At 37.9% G+C, this 13,298-nt stretch overlaps 2 protein-coding genes across 3 annotated transcripts; both read right to left on the bottom strand.

Annotated features, from left to right (window-relative positions):
- Nucleotides 1–33: 33 nt before the first annotated feature.
- Nucleotides 34–4,034, bottom strand: ucmaa (upper zone of growth plate and cartilage matrix associated a). 2 transcript variants are annotated; one of them, XM_057854366.1, is made up of 5 exons: nt 3,752–4,034; nt 3,576–3,626; nt 3,419–3,511; nt 1,492–1,590; nt 34–1,405 (listed from the first exon to the last, which is right to left on the bottom strand). In XM_057854366.1, the coding sequence occupies exons 1-5, from the start codon at nt 4,032–4,034 to the stop codon at nt 1,317–1,319; spliced, it is 615 nt and encodes a 204-aa protein (XP_057710349.1). In that variant the 3' UTR covers nt 34–1,316. The 2 variants fall into 2 exon arrangements, with proteins under 2 accessions (XP_057710349.1, XP_057710348.1); XM_057854365.1 differs by having other exon boundaries at nt 34–1,590.
- A 9-nt stretch (nt 4,035–4,043) lies between these two features.
- phyh (phytanoyl-CoA 2-hydroxylase) lies at nt 4,044–11,389 on the bottom strand. Its single transcript, XM_057854364.1, has 9 exons — nt 11,246–11,389; nt 9,600–9,649; nt 9,390–9,500; nt 9,139–9,307; nt 8,990–9,071; nt 8,741–8,922; nt 7,417–7,566; nt 7,219–7,353; nt 4,044–6,162 (listed from the first exon to the last, which is right to left on the bottom strand). The coding sequence occupies exons 1-9, from the start codon at nt 11,309–11,311 to the stop codon at nt 6,109–6,111; spliced, it is 999 nt and encodes a 332-aa protein (XP_057710347.1). The 5' UTR covers nt 11,312–11,389; the 3' UTR covers nt 4,044–6,108.
- Between the last annotated feature and the right edge of the window lie 1,909 nt (nt 11,390–13,298).

The raw sequence follows: 13,298 nt of genomic DNA, 5'->3' as shown, positions 1-13,298 counted from the left end.
TTTTAGATCAAAAGTTAATTAGGTTCGCTCGGAAGGTTCGCTACAACACCCTCGCAGGGAAGTGTACTGCTTTAAGATGGTGGCCGTTTACGAACGCCCGCATCTAGCTTTTTGTAGATGTGCTGCTAACGCTATCGAATCTATAATGCATCTAGTCCTATATAAATGATATCTACCGTAACATTATGTGGATGTACTTTGTAGCAGCTTTTCGGCAGCAGTCAGGTATGTTGTTGTGTTTTTTATCTCGTAGCATGAGTTGAGCGAGAGCCGTGAGTTGAGCATTGGCATTAACCGAGGGGCCGGGTAATGAGAAGCATGATGTTTAGCTACTCTCGCGCCGTTCTTCATTGTGCCGAAGACCGCGCGGCGCGCTGAGTGTGTTGGACTTTCGCTTTACTTGGCATATTTCAATAATCGGAATTTGGATGTTTGTGAATTGTTCTCGAAACTTCCACGGCCGAATCGCGAATAATCTAAGAATCGGAAATTTTGCACACCTCTAGACACTATTATGGTGGGAAATTTTGGTAATATCTTGTTGGTCATTTTTAACTTTTTTTTTTTTTTTAGACATTGACACCTTTTCAAAATGATATCTCGATTCTTAGCAACAGCATATCGATAACCTTTTGGGATACAAAGTATCACGATATATCACCATTTCGATATTTTGTCACACTCCTACATTCAAATGTGTTCTTTCAGTTTTTGCTATTCAATACCGGCTGCTAAGTTAATCATTTCCCCTCTAAAAGTACATGAAACGTGATCTTCATCTCAAAACAAAAAAACTCCTTAATCCTCTCCAGGTGCTGGGGCTCACGCCAACCTTGAACTCTCAGGTGGTATCAGTACTGTTTAATAGGACAACATCAACGCATAGCAATTACACTGCATTTTGGCATTTCTCCTTCTTTTCCACTCTGGAAATGATTTCAGCTTGATGCAACCTCCTCTTTGCTATTATTCCATCCCACCCCCAATTCCATTTGAATACTCTAAATTCCAGACAGTGCTGTCGTGTGTTAAACACATCAACGGCGCAAATTATCCAGGGAACTCGACCGGCAATACATGAAAGTCCACTGGAACCACCGGTTTCCCTCGGAGAAAAACAAGTGCATTGCGAATGTATAGATTGAACTAAATGCCGCCGGCGAAGTGTAACCTTTTATGAAGCTCGTAAATAAAAAGGAGTTAAACAAGCATGCTTTACATGGTGTTAGATTTATTTACCGTAAGCGTTATATGTATGAAAACAGTTGCTTTTTTTAAATCAGCATTTTTAGCTTGAACGCAAATTTTAACGGCGCTCAGTGAAACCAGTGAAATCGAGGATAACGACCGTCATAGTTGTACTCTCGGACTTGCTCGTATTTCTCTCTTGTTCTTTCCTGTTGCTCTGTGTAAAGGGGAAAAATTTGAAATCAGTCAGACAATGTGTTGTGGTAGTTAGTAAATGGTCCGGTGGCATGTTCAGGAATTTACCAGTTCGATCTTCTTCTGCGTAGTTCTCGTACTCGTTGCGTTGTTCCTCGTTGTACTCCCTTCGACGCTCCGCGTTCGCCCGAAACACCCTTTGCTCAGCTGGAAAGGCATATCATGTCACTGGAATTAATACAGTAGAACAGGGGTCCCCAAACTTTTTCCTGTGAGGGCCACACAACTTTTCCCTTCTCTGATGATGGGCCGGGGTCAGTTTTTAACAAAAAAAAAAAGTGTGAAGATTGCAGGAGTGCCTAAATGTAAAAATTTATTGTTTTTCAGAAAGCCACAATTAAACAACCCTTGCTGGATTCTTCACGGAACAAAAGTAAATAAAATAAAAATACTAAAAATAAAATATAATACAATATAATTCGGGCTGTCAAACGATTAACATTTTTAATCGAGTTAATTACAGCTTAAAAATTAATCGTAATTAATCGCAATTAATCGCAATTCAAACCATCTATAAAATATGCCATATTTTTCTGTAAATGAATGGAAAGATAAGACACAAGATGGATGTATACATTCAACATACAGTACACAAGGACTGTATTTGTTTATTATAACATTAAATCAACAAGATGGCATTAACATTATTAACATTCTGTTAAAGCGATCCATGGATAGAAAGACTTGTAGTTCTTAAAAGGTAAATGTTAGTACAAGTTATAGAAATTTTATATTAAAACCCCTCCTAAGGTTTTCGTTTTAATAAAATTTGTAAAATTTTCAATCAAAAAATTAACTAGTGGCCCGCCATTGTTGATGTCAATAATTACTTACACAATGCTCATGGGTACTGAAGCCTATAAAATCAGTTGCACCCAAGTGACAGCAGAGGGCGGCAAAACTCCATAAAACACAACAAGTGAGCGTTTCACTGAACTGTCATTTAAATCTATCTGAGCGGGGCATCTGCGTTAATTGCGTCAAATATTTTAACGTGATTAATTAAAAAAATGAATTAACACCCGTTAACGCGATGATTTTGACACCCCTAAATATAATATGATATAACTAGGGCTGTCAAAATTATCGCGTTAACGGGCGGTAATTAATTTTTTAATTAATCACGTTAAAATATTTGATGCATTTAACGCACATGCCCCGCTCAAACAAATTAAAATGACAGCACAGTGTCATGTCCGTTTGTTACTTGTGTTTTTTGGTGTTTTGTCGCCCTCTGCTGGCGCTTGGGTGCGACTGATTTTATGGTTTTCAGCACCATGAGCACTGTGTAAATTTAGACATCAACAATGGCGAGCTACTAGTATATTTTTTGTTTGCAAATTTTATTAAAACGAAAAAAATTCAGAGGGGTTTTAACATAAAATTTCTATAACTTGTACTAACATTTATCTTTTAATAACTACAAGTCTTTCTATCCATGGATCGCTTTAACAGAATGTTAATAATGTTAATGCCATCTTGTTATTTTATCATAAACAGATACAGTATTTATGTACAGTATGTTGAATGTATATATCAGTCTTGTGTCTTATCTTTCCATTCCAACAATAATTTACAGAAAAATATGGCATATTTTATAGATAGTTTGAATTGCGATTAGTTACGATTATATTTAAGCTGTGATCGTTTGACAGCCCTAAATATAATAATTATAACACTATTAATCAAATAGATAATAACCAAATAACCCTCTCTGGGTTCTTCACAGAAAAAGCAAGAAAATAAATAACATAAGTAAAAAAAAAAAAAAATGTTCAGGGGGCCGGACCTAATGTGAAGGCGGGCCATATCCGGCCCGCGGGCCGTAGTTTGGGGACCCCTGCAGTAGAAGGACGGCGCGCCACACTATCCTGTGACTCCTGCAGTAATATCTGATTGACTTAACAGGCACCCCTGACATTTTGATCCATATATTTTATGTCAGTCTAATGTTTTTCCCTAGTGTACGACTCACCCAGCTGCTCGTAGTATCTCACCGAGCGGCGACTGCGTCGTTTGAAAAAGGTGGAGGCGTCCGATTCAGGCATGAACACAGGCCGCACGGCTTCTAAAGGTCAAAGTTCAAAAGGTTAGCAAGAATTGTGGAGAGTTATATTTTTTGTGACTATTACCTTTGACCTCAGCTGAGTTAGGGTCATCTGCACTTTCGCCGACACATGAAACTAAAAAAAAAAAAAAAAAATTACGACATTTAACAGACGATACCTCCTTAGATACTTCATGAAACATACTTTGAATCTTCCAATTTTTTTTTTTACAGCTATAAACTGACACAAAATGTACTTACGTGCAAGGATGAGAAAGGTGATAAGGCAAGACAGAACAAAAACTGGACTCCGAGGCATTTTGGTGAGCAGCAATAGACTGAACTTCACTGTACTTTTACTTGACTCTTGATTGGCGATGTGTCGAGAAAAGTAAGAGGGGCGAGTGAGGGAGGAAAGTGGGTGGAGAGAAAGTTGGTGAGGAGTGACTGGTTGTGTCTGAAAAGTAACAGACTGGATGCAACTCTTCATGCAATTCTTTAGTTTTTTATTATTCAAATTAGTCATTGTAAAAACAGTATACATTCAAGTATTTCAGTTGAATCAAATTTTACACTCGTTTTTTTCCCAGAATGGAAATGACATGCCGTCGTTCTCAAAGTCTATTGGCCTTTAGTGCAATTTATTGAACTGAGAATCTGCTACATTTGACATTAGATTGAAACAAGGGCAAAGGTTTGCATAGGGATGGTAGGGACATAAAACTATCAACTTTTCAGGATGCTGAATTTTCCCCACTAACTTTTAAGCAACTTATTTGCATTAAATAAAAAGTTCAGTTATATAGGTAATTTAGATTGTCTTCCCATAAGTTGTCAAGATAGAATCGACCCTACCATTATTTTGTAAATCATTTTCATTATGTTCAGACTTAAATTTACCCCTTTTCACTTGCTGAATGTGCTGGTCCATTTTTTGACGGGCTGATAAATACAACCCCCCCAACCCCATCACCACATATACTCACACAGCCCCGACAGAATTACATGTCGACGACATGACGACTCCTCCGCAGAGGAGGGGTATTAGAAGTTTTTTCGGCCAGCAGAAGCCACTGTAAGTAATAGAGCTGGGAATCTTTGGGCACCTAACGATGCGTTTACGATTACGATTCAGAGGCTCCGATTCGATTATAAAACGATTATTGATGCACTCCCCTCCCTTTGTTTTTTTGTTTTGTTTTGTACATTAGTTCCAAAATTGTTCAAAAATCCTCTCATGCTAAATCAAACTACTATTTCAGTATCAAGTTAACATATAACAGTAAACAAATTTACAAAAATAACAGTAAATAAAAAACTCCAGTCCCCATTCTGTGTCAGCAGCTTTAAACTACATTCAATTAATTTAATGTTGTGAATCAACTGTTACAGTTGTTAAAATTGCTCCCGTTATTCCATAATTTCCCTTCTGTCTACTTTTGTCAAAGTTTTAAAACAATTTCATCATTTAAAGATAGATTCAAGACAAGATTCTGCCCATTTAGTAGTATTTTAGATAAAAAGTTAATTAGGTTCACTAGAACAGCCTTCTAGAGAGGTCTACTGCTTCAAGATGGCTGTTTACTTACGCCGGAAAGTCTGTCATTTCGCATCTCTGTTCAATAATACATGTTCTAACACTGACGTCGTCTGTATTTAGCATCTAGTTCTACATATAAATGATATCTACTGTAGCCGTATGTTTGTAGCAACTAGCAACTGGGCGTTGTTTGTAGTGGCTGCGGCCGTAGTTAGGTATGATTGTTTTTTTATCTAGCGACATGAGTTGAACATGATATTTACTCTCGGTCCGTTCCTCATTGCGTCCCAAAGACCGCGCTGACTGTGTTCTACTTCCGCTTTACCTGGTATAATTCAATAATCGGAATTTGGATATTTGTGAATCGTTCTCGCGTCTTCCACAGCCGAATCACGAATAATCTACGAATCGGAAATTTCGCACGACTCTAGTAAGTAATGTAAAAAACGTCCATGTTGTGGGAGTGGGGAGCACACCACTAATTTTGGTACTGAAAGGCGGACCTGCATCAGAGTTAGCCCAACATTAAACTGTGTAATCTTGCCAATCTGCAAAACTCGAGTTGGAAGCTGCTTTGAAGTGCCCTCCTGTATGTGTTTTATACACAATGGTGTTAACGGTAATTAAGCTGTGAGAAATGTAGTGAGCTCTGCTGGAAACTATAGAACCAGAAAAATGTAATTTATGTTCAAATATTTAAATTTAAATTTGCTAATAAAATCCTGACATTTATTTTATGTATCACCTGAACCAATACACATGAACATTTGTGTAAATCAATACATATTTAGTTTGCATTGATCATTAGCCTATCAATTAATTAGCTTCATATTGGTGGGAAATGTAGCACTGACACCCGTCCACCTAATCTGTTTGGTCTTATTAATGTCCTGTCCCCAGCAAAAATTTTACATGCATGATATGCTGTTATATCGTCCCTACCAATGTTAAGACCAAACCTACGCCCTTGGATCGAAATAACAAAAATATTGAAATGATCTGACTTTATGAATCTATAGAACATGTCCTATAGATTATTTATCTTTAAGATAATTTTCTTCAGTAGTCCTCTGTAGCTTCAAAGTCCGCGTCTTTCTCCTTGCACCAGTCGGCCTCGAAAAGCCCATGTGTCCTGCAGGGGGAGACAAAAGTCATTAAAACTAAAGATGTCCAGATCGTTTGGGATGCCGATCGATCGGGTCCGATCACGTCATTTTCAAAGTATCGGAATCGGCAAAAAAATATCGGACATGCCTTTTTTTAACATATATATATTTTTTAATTAAATTGTTTTCTATTTGTATTTAACGTTACAGACAAAATGTCTGACACTCATCCAAAGTCTTTAGTTTTGGCTTAAAGTAGGGCTATCAAATTTATCGCGTTAACGGCGGTAATTAATTTTTAAAAAATTAATCAGGTGAAAATATTTAACGCAATTAACGCATGCGCTGCACGACCCACTCACGCATTGTCGCGTTCAATCTATAATGGCGCCGAATTACCTATATATAGAGCTAAAAGCCAGCGTAAAATGAGTGGAGTGGATTTTGGCAGTCTTTGGAGCCATTTTTTAATTGGCTTAAGCCTTAAAATCCCTCTCTCAACATTTGGAAATATCATGGGAACGTAATGATGGGAAGAAAGGTAGTAGCTGACCTTTTTCTCAACACCCTATGATATTTCCCAACGCAGAGAAGATATATCAATTGGTACCACTACGCACAGTCATGGTTTCACTTCCCATCATGCATTTGGGCAGAAGTTAAATGGCTACAGTGTCATTTACTGAAAGCTCAACAAATACACTAAATGGCAATATTTAGTCACAATATACAAAGTCACATTTATCCTTTAAGAATTACAAGTCTTTCTATCCGTGGATCCCTGTCACAGAAAGAATGTTTATAATGTAAATGCCATCTTGAGGATTTATATTCGTCCGAGTTTTATTCATTTATTTCTTAATGCATTGTCAAAATGTATATGATCAGGAAAAATTATCGGGAATGATTGGAATTGAATCGGGAGCAAAAAAAAAAAGCAATCGGATCGGGAAATATCGGGATCGGCAGATACTCAAACTAAAACGATCGGGATCGGATCGGGAGCAAAAAAACATGATCGGAACAACCCTAATTAAAACGCTTCTAAACTAGGATTTTATGCAGTACTGTAACCAACGCACCTGGAAGGTTATCTCTGTAGCATTTGGGTACATCCTGGATGCAATTTCCTTCACCTCCTTCTCAATGTTTTCCTGCGTAGTTCCCTTTACTTCAATGTAATAGCAGTCAGAGCTCGCATAATGGCAGGAGATGGCCTGGGAGAAACGGGAATAAATCATGTAAATAAACTTGAAGGGAAATTCTGAGTAGAGTAGTACCTTCCGGAATCCTTGTGTCTGATTCATTCCAGAACCGTGGATCAGCAATGGGTGGAAGAAGACTGTGTCGCCCTTTTCCATCTCTAGGTGCACTCTGGGATGTTCTGGGTTGTAGTCACGCACGCCGTGGTACATTTTGTTTACGCCACCCTGAGAAAATGTTAGGTTAAAAAGTCCAAAGTTTGATGTAGTGATGCACGATAATGCATTTTTCAACCGATGCCGATAACCGATAATGTCAAGCCGATAACTCTATTGAAAAGATATACGTATATACAAATTTAAATTATATAAAAGAGGAAATGTTACTGTGCAAAAATACAATTTATCGCTACTTTTTCCACATCAAATGTGAGCAAGTAGTAAATTCCAACGTCGAATCATTGTATATTAATTAGGGCTGTCAAAATTATCGCGTTAACGGGCGGTATTTAATTTTTTAAATTAATCACGTTAAAATATTTGACGTAATTAACGCACATGCCCCGCTCAAACAGATTAAAATGACAGTACAGTATAATGTGTACTTGTTGTTTTTGGGAGTTTTATCGCCCTCTGCTGGTGCTTGGGTGCGACTGATTTTATAGGTTTCAGCACCCATGAGCATTGAATTATTGACATCAACAATGGCGGGCTATTAGTTTATTTTTTTATTGAAAATTTTACAAATTTTATTAAAACGAAAACATTAAGAGGGGTTTTAATAGAAGATTTCTATAACTTGTACTAACATGTATTTTTTAAGAACTACAAGTCTTTCTATCAATGGATCGCTTTAACAGAATGTTAATAATGGTAATGCCATCTTGTTGATTTATTGTTATAATAAACAAATACAGTACTTATGTACCTAATGTTGAATATGTACTGTATATATCCATCTTGTGTCTTATCTTTCCATTCCAACAATAATTTACAGAAAAATATGGCATATTTTATAGATGGCTTGAATTGCGATTAATTACGATTAATTAATTTTTAAGCTGTAATTAACTCGATTAAAAATTGTAATCGTTTGACACCCCTAATATTAATTAATATTCATAATGCTTACAAATTAATTACTTATTTGCACAAAAAATACCTTTAGGATGGGTAGGGGTGCCGGCCCAGAATTCGACAAAACTGTGTCGGTTGCACACATTTGAAGGCAAAATAAAGTGTAGAATTATCGGATTGCATTATCGGTTGAATTTTTAAAAATCTCTATTATCGGTGTGATGTCATAATTGCCATTATCGGCCGATAATGATCGGTAACCGATATTATCGTGCATCTTTAGTTTGATGTCAGGTGTAGGTTTTCAAAATAGGATGAAACGGACCTCCCATTCTGGATAGTCATGCTCCTTCAGCGTGCCTGTATGAGTTCCAGGCAAGACCACAAGGCAGCCATTCTGCCTGTTCACCCGTTCCAAGGCCGTCCAGGCACAGACGATGCGGTCAGCCGGCCGGAACGGGAAGTAATGCAGGTCCTGATGCATCGGATGGCGGGACGTTTTTTTTCCTGTAGAAGCAGAATCCCGACGAGCAATTCTGAAGCTCTTCTATTGTGGTTGGAGACCAGTGCATACCTGTATCGGGAGGCTTGTTGATGAGCATGGTGTGCATTGCCATGATGTTCGGGCCCGTGAAACACTCTACATACTTCAAGATCTGATGAGGCAGAAGGTCAACTTGTAGTTTTTAGTTAGATGTTAAAAAAGAAAAACACCTTTCGTACCTGTGGTAAAGCGCAATAACGGAAGAGTTCAGGATCCTCCTGGAAGTCTTGAAGTTTAGTGACTGCTTTCTGATCTGGAACAAACTCCGATTTGGCAATGGCGACGTCTCTCATCACCACCAGACCGGGAACGGTGACTTTTCGTTGGCAAATGCGCTCAAATTCCTTCCTGTAGACAACCCAGAAACGTACAGGTAACTTGAATTTTCACCTTCATTTTCATTTCTGATCTTGCAATTGTAATTTATGACCTGAATAAATCGATGTCGTCATCAGAAACCAGATTCTTCACGACAAAGTATCCGTTTTGCTCGTAGAAGAGCCTGTCTTCAGGCTTCAATAAGCTGTTATCGAGGGTGTATCTGACAAAGTGTTATAAAAAACAGAATTTATCCATTTGGTGGGATGTCATTATATCGGCGCATAAAATAGCAAAAGTAATTCACGAGATGTATCCTTACTTTAATGTGGGAGGGTAAATTGTGGCGGTTTGAGCAGACGTTGGTGTTGCCTTAAGGAGCTCAAATCAAGGATTTTTTAAACAAAACACTTGAATCAAAATCAAATTTTATCATAAGTGGATTTTAAGGTGGGGGCAGGCCCCCCCTGGTGGCCGAAAAGTGTCATTGCATGTAATTGACTTTCCTATATGTGTATGTATATACGTATATAATATATGGAAGTTGTAAAGCAATAAAACTGCAACAAAATGAACAAAAACATATTTTTATAATGGGTTGAAATTATTTTTCAAGCACCTTAGACAGTCATTTGCTTTGCATATAATTTAAGAGAACAACATTTTTAAAAATGATTTTTATTTTCTTTGATTGAATTTTTTTTTTTTTTTTTTTTTTTGATTGAAGCAACTTTTTGGGGGATTGAACAATTTAGACACAAATGTCCTAATCACAATATAGCCCAAACACAAAAAGGATTGCTTCAATCAAAACTTTTTCAATGAAAAATTAAGTGTTCAAATGCAATTTTTTCCATCTTAAATACTGTTTCGCATTCAAAAACTTTTTTTCTATGATTGAAATATTTCTTTTTTTGATTGAAGTAATTTTTCTTTTTGAAAATCTTTTTTTAAATAAAATATTTTTTTTTTCAATCAAAAAGTTGGTTGAATCAAAAAAAGTTTGACTTCAAACAATTTTTTTTTTTTAAATTAAAGTAAAATAGCTTTCACATGCATTTTTTTTTTTTTTAGCTTCATGAGTTTCAAACTTAGTTTTGCATTCAAACACTTCTTTTTTTTTTGTATTTGAGCGACTTTTTTATAGGTTGAAAATATATATTTTGATTGAAGCAACTTTTTTTTATTGAAGCAACTTTTTTTTGATTGAATAATAAAGACACAAATCTACCTCCATATGGCTCTGCCCAGGGGATACAATTTTTTGACTGGGGTAACTACATAGGCACCACACCGGTGGGTTTACCAAATTCAATGGATGACAATCTTGGCAAAAAGTATTGCCTCAGCAGCCTGATTTAGAATTCCCCTCAAGAATGATGGGAAACAAAAAACGCTCATTGTCAACGTATGATTATAAATATTCTTGTTAGTTAATTTTATTGCTGACACTGCGTTTTGGGGTCATCAACATGTTGTGTCCCCCCTGCCCCAAAAGTCAAACTCCGCCTATGAATTTAATACTCGAATATGGGGACATGCTTTTCAGACACTTGCTATGAATTTTCATGATTAGTGCCAAAGTTGGATAAATCATTGTATTTTTGCTTTTCAGATAATCATATCTTAATATTTCAGAATACAGTACTGTAGAATAGCAAATTTATTCATAAACATGCACCAACATTTAAGTTTGGAGCACATTATTTTAAGATAATCCTATCTTAATATTTCAGAAGATTGTAGAATAACTTATTTATACATAAACCCGCATCAAAAAAGTTGGGCGCACGGATGTTTACATTATTCGTAACCTTTAAACAGACTTCTAAGAGGCCTGTTGTCTCCAGCAGGTCCGCGTCCTGTACAGGCACCGCTAGCGGTCTCTCGATGCACATCTTCCGGCTACAAAAGCTGTGCTCACTCGACGTAAAGTACCGACCAATTAGCTCCAGAATTAAAGGATACGACAGGCTCGGAGGACCGATCAAGATGACCGATCATTATCCGAAGTCTTTCCGCAGCCCTCGACATTGTCTCGCCGTGTTAAGGCACTGTTTTGTCGTCACGAACGCTATGTGGATGTAGGGCAAAGAGCAAAATGTCAACAAAATAAGAGCTTAGTGTTTATGATTGGGGGGTTATTCTCCGCTAGGTGAACCACTTCATAAAATGTCTCACTATTTTGCGCTGCTATATCAATATATATTTGCATACTATAACATCAATTTCTCGGATTTCAACTAACGGGTTTATACGTACAGGTTGAGTTTCTCCAGCAGAGGGCGACCTCTCACAAAAAACTACATGACAGCCAATGTTTTGACTGACAGAATTTTGTCGGGGGGGGGCGGGTATATTGTCCCGGGCCTTAGGAGCATATGGGCCCCTGAATGAACCTTAGTTTATTTTACTTTACATTCACATATTTTTTTTTAATTTAAATCATTGATTAAATATTATGTTCTACTCGATACTTAAAAACTTTAACATATTAAATATTTCAAATATATATTTTTTTCCTTTTTTGCACAACCCCCCCCACCCGTCTTAGCAGAGAATAGTTTGACCACACTCTGGCGCACTCAAGGCTACACTACGTACGTACCCTGAAGCGGGAAATTAAAATCTGTCATTGTTATAAACTTGGCGAGTCGTCATAAATCGGGTGCGCAGAAAAGAAAAGTACAAGAGATGAAGATCATAGAGGTGAACGAGAAAAAAATGAAGTTTTGAAAAGGGGGACACAAAGCCAGAGAATTAGGGCTCATGTGTTCGAAATAAACGATAGCCGACGTGCAGGGCCGGCCCAGCCTATACGCAGACTATGCAGCTGCTTAGGGCCCCTGACCACTAGGGGGCCCCCAATCTGGCTATTTTTAAAATTTATATTCTATTTTGTTTACTACAGTTTGCTTAATTGACTTTTGTGAGTTTTGATACTTGATTTACAAGTTTAAAAAAATAACATTTCTTCCTTAACTTCTTTCTTTCCTCTTTTAGAAAAAGGTTTGGCTCTATCTACTGTAAGTGCTGACAATCATTCTGGGTGAGAAGTTTGAAGTATGCAGGGCAACAAAATCTGATTAATATACAAAATACGGACGTATGGGTTGGATTGCATGCAGGGCCGGCCCAGCCTATACGCAGACTATGCAGCTGCTTAGGGCCCCTGACCACTAGGGGGCCCCCCAATCTGGCAGTTTTTAAAATTTATTTTCTATTTTGTTTACTACAGTTTGCTTTATTTGACTTTTGTGAGTTTTAATATTTGATTACAAGCTTGAAAAAATAAAATTTCTTCCTTGACTTCTTTCTTTCCTCTTTTAGAAAAAGGTGTGGCGCTATCTACTGTAAGTACTGACAATCCTTCTGGGTGAGAAGTTTGAAGTATGCAGTGCAACAAAATCTGATTAATATACAAAATATGGACGTATGGGTTGGATTGCATGTATGGGTTTCACAGTACACTGTGACGAAATGGTGGGCCAAAAATATGGGCCTCTTTGCATTATTCTGCTTAGGGCCCCCAAATGGCCTGGGCCGGCCCTGCCGACGTGCAATGTAGCAAGTGAGCTGTAAAAATAGCGAGCTTAGTGGGGTGAAAACGCAGGAGAGCTAAGTGAAGCTAACGAACAGCTAAGCGATGCTAAACGGCGTTAAGCGAAGCTAAACGGCGCTAAATGAAGCTAAGCGACTGATACTCAGGCCGTCGTCGTGGAGCAGTCCATTGTTGTGTGTGTGTGTGGGGGGGGGGGATAATACAAATGCAGCATTCAAATGCTATCTTTTTTGTTTTGTTATTTGATTGTTTGGTATGCTGACATAATTATACATGACGAATAGTTTGGGTTGCTGCTGGCTCCGGTGGCCCAAGCCCTTGCTCGTTGGGGCAAGGGCAGCTGGTTGGGGGCCCCCTACTGGTTGGGGGCCTAGGGCGATCGCCTACTTCGCCTGAATAGAAGATCCGCCTATGGGTGGGGGTAAAATGGTCTCTTGTCCCCGGGCCCCTGCAAGTCTG

Source organism: Corythoichthys intestinalis, chromosome 13, assembly GCF_030265065.1.
Source record: "Corythoichthys intestinalis isolate RoL2023-P3 chromosome 13, ASM3026506v1, whole genome shotgun sequence".
NCBI lineage: Eukaryota > Metazoa > Chordata > Actinopteri > Syngnathiformes > Syngnathidae > Corythoichthys > Corythoichthys intestinalis.
This window is presented reverse-complemented; position numbering and strand designations above follow the sequence as displayed.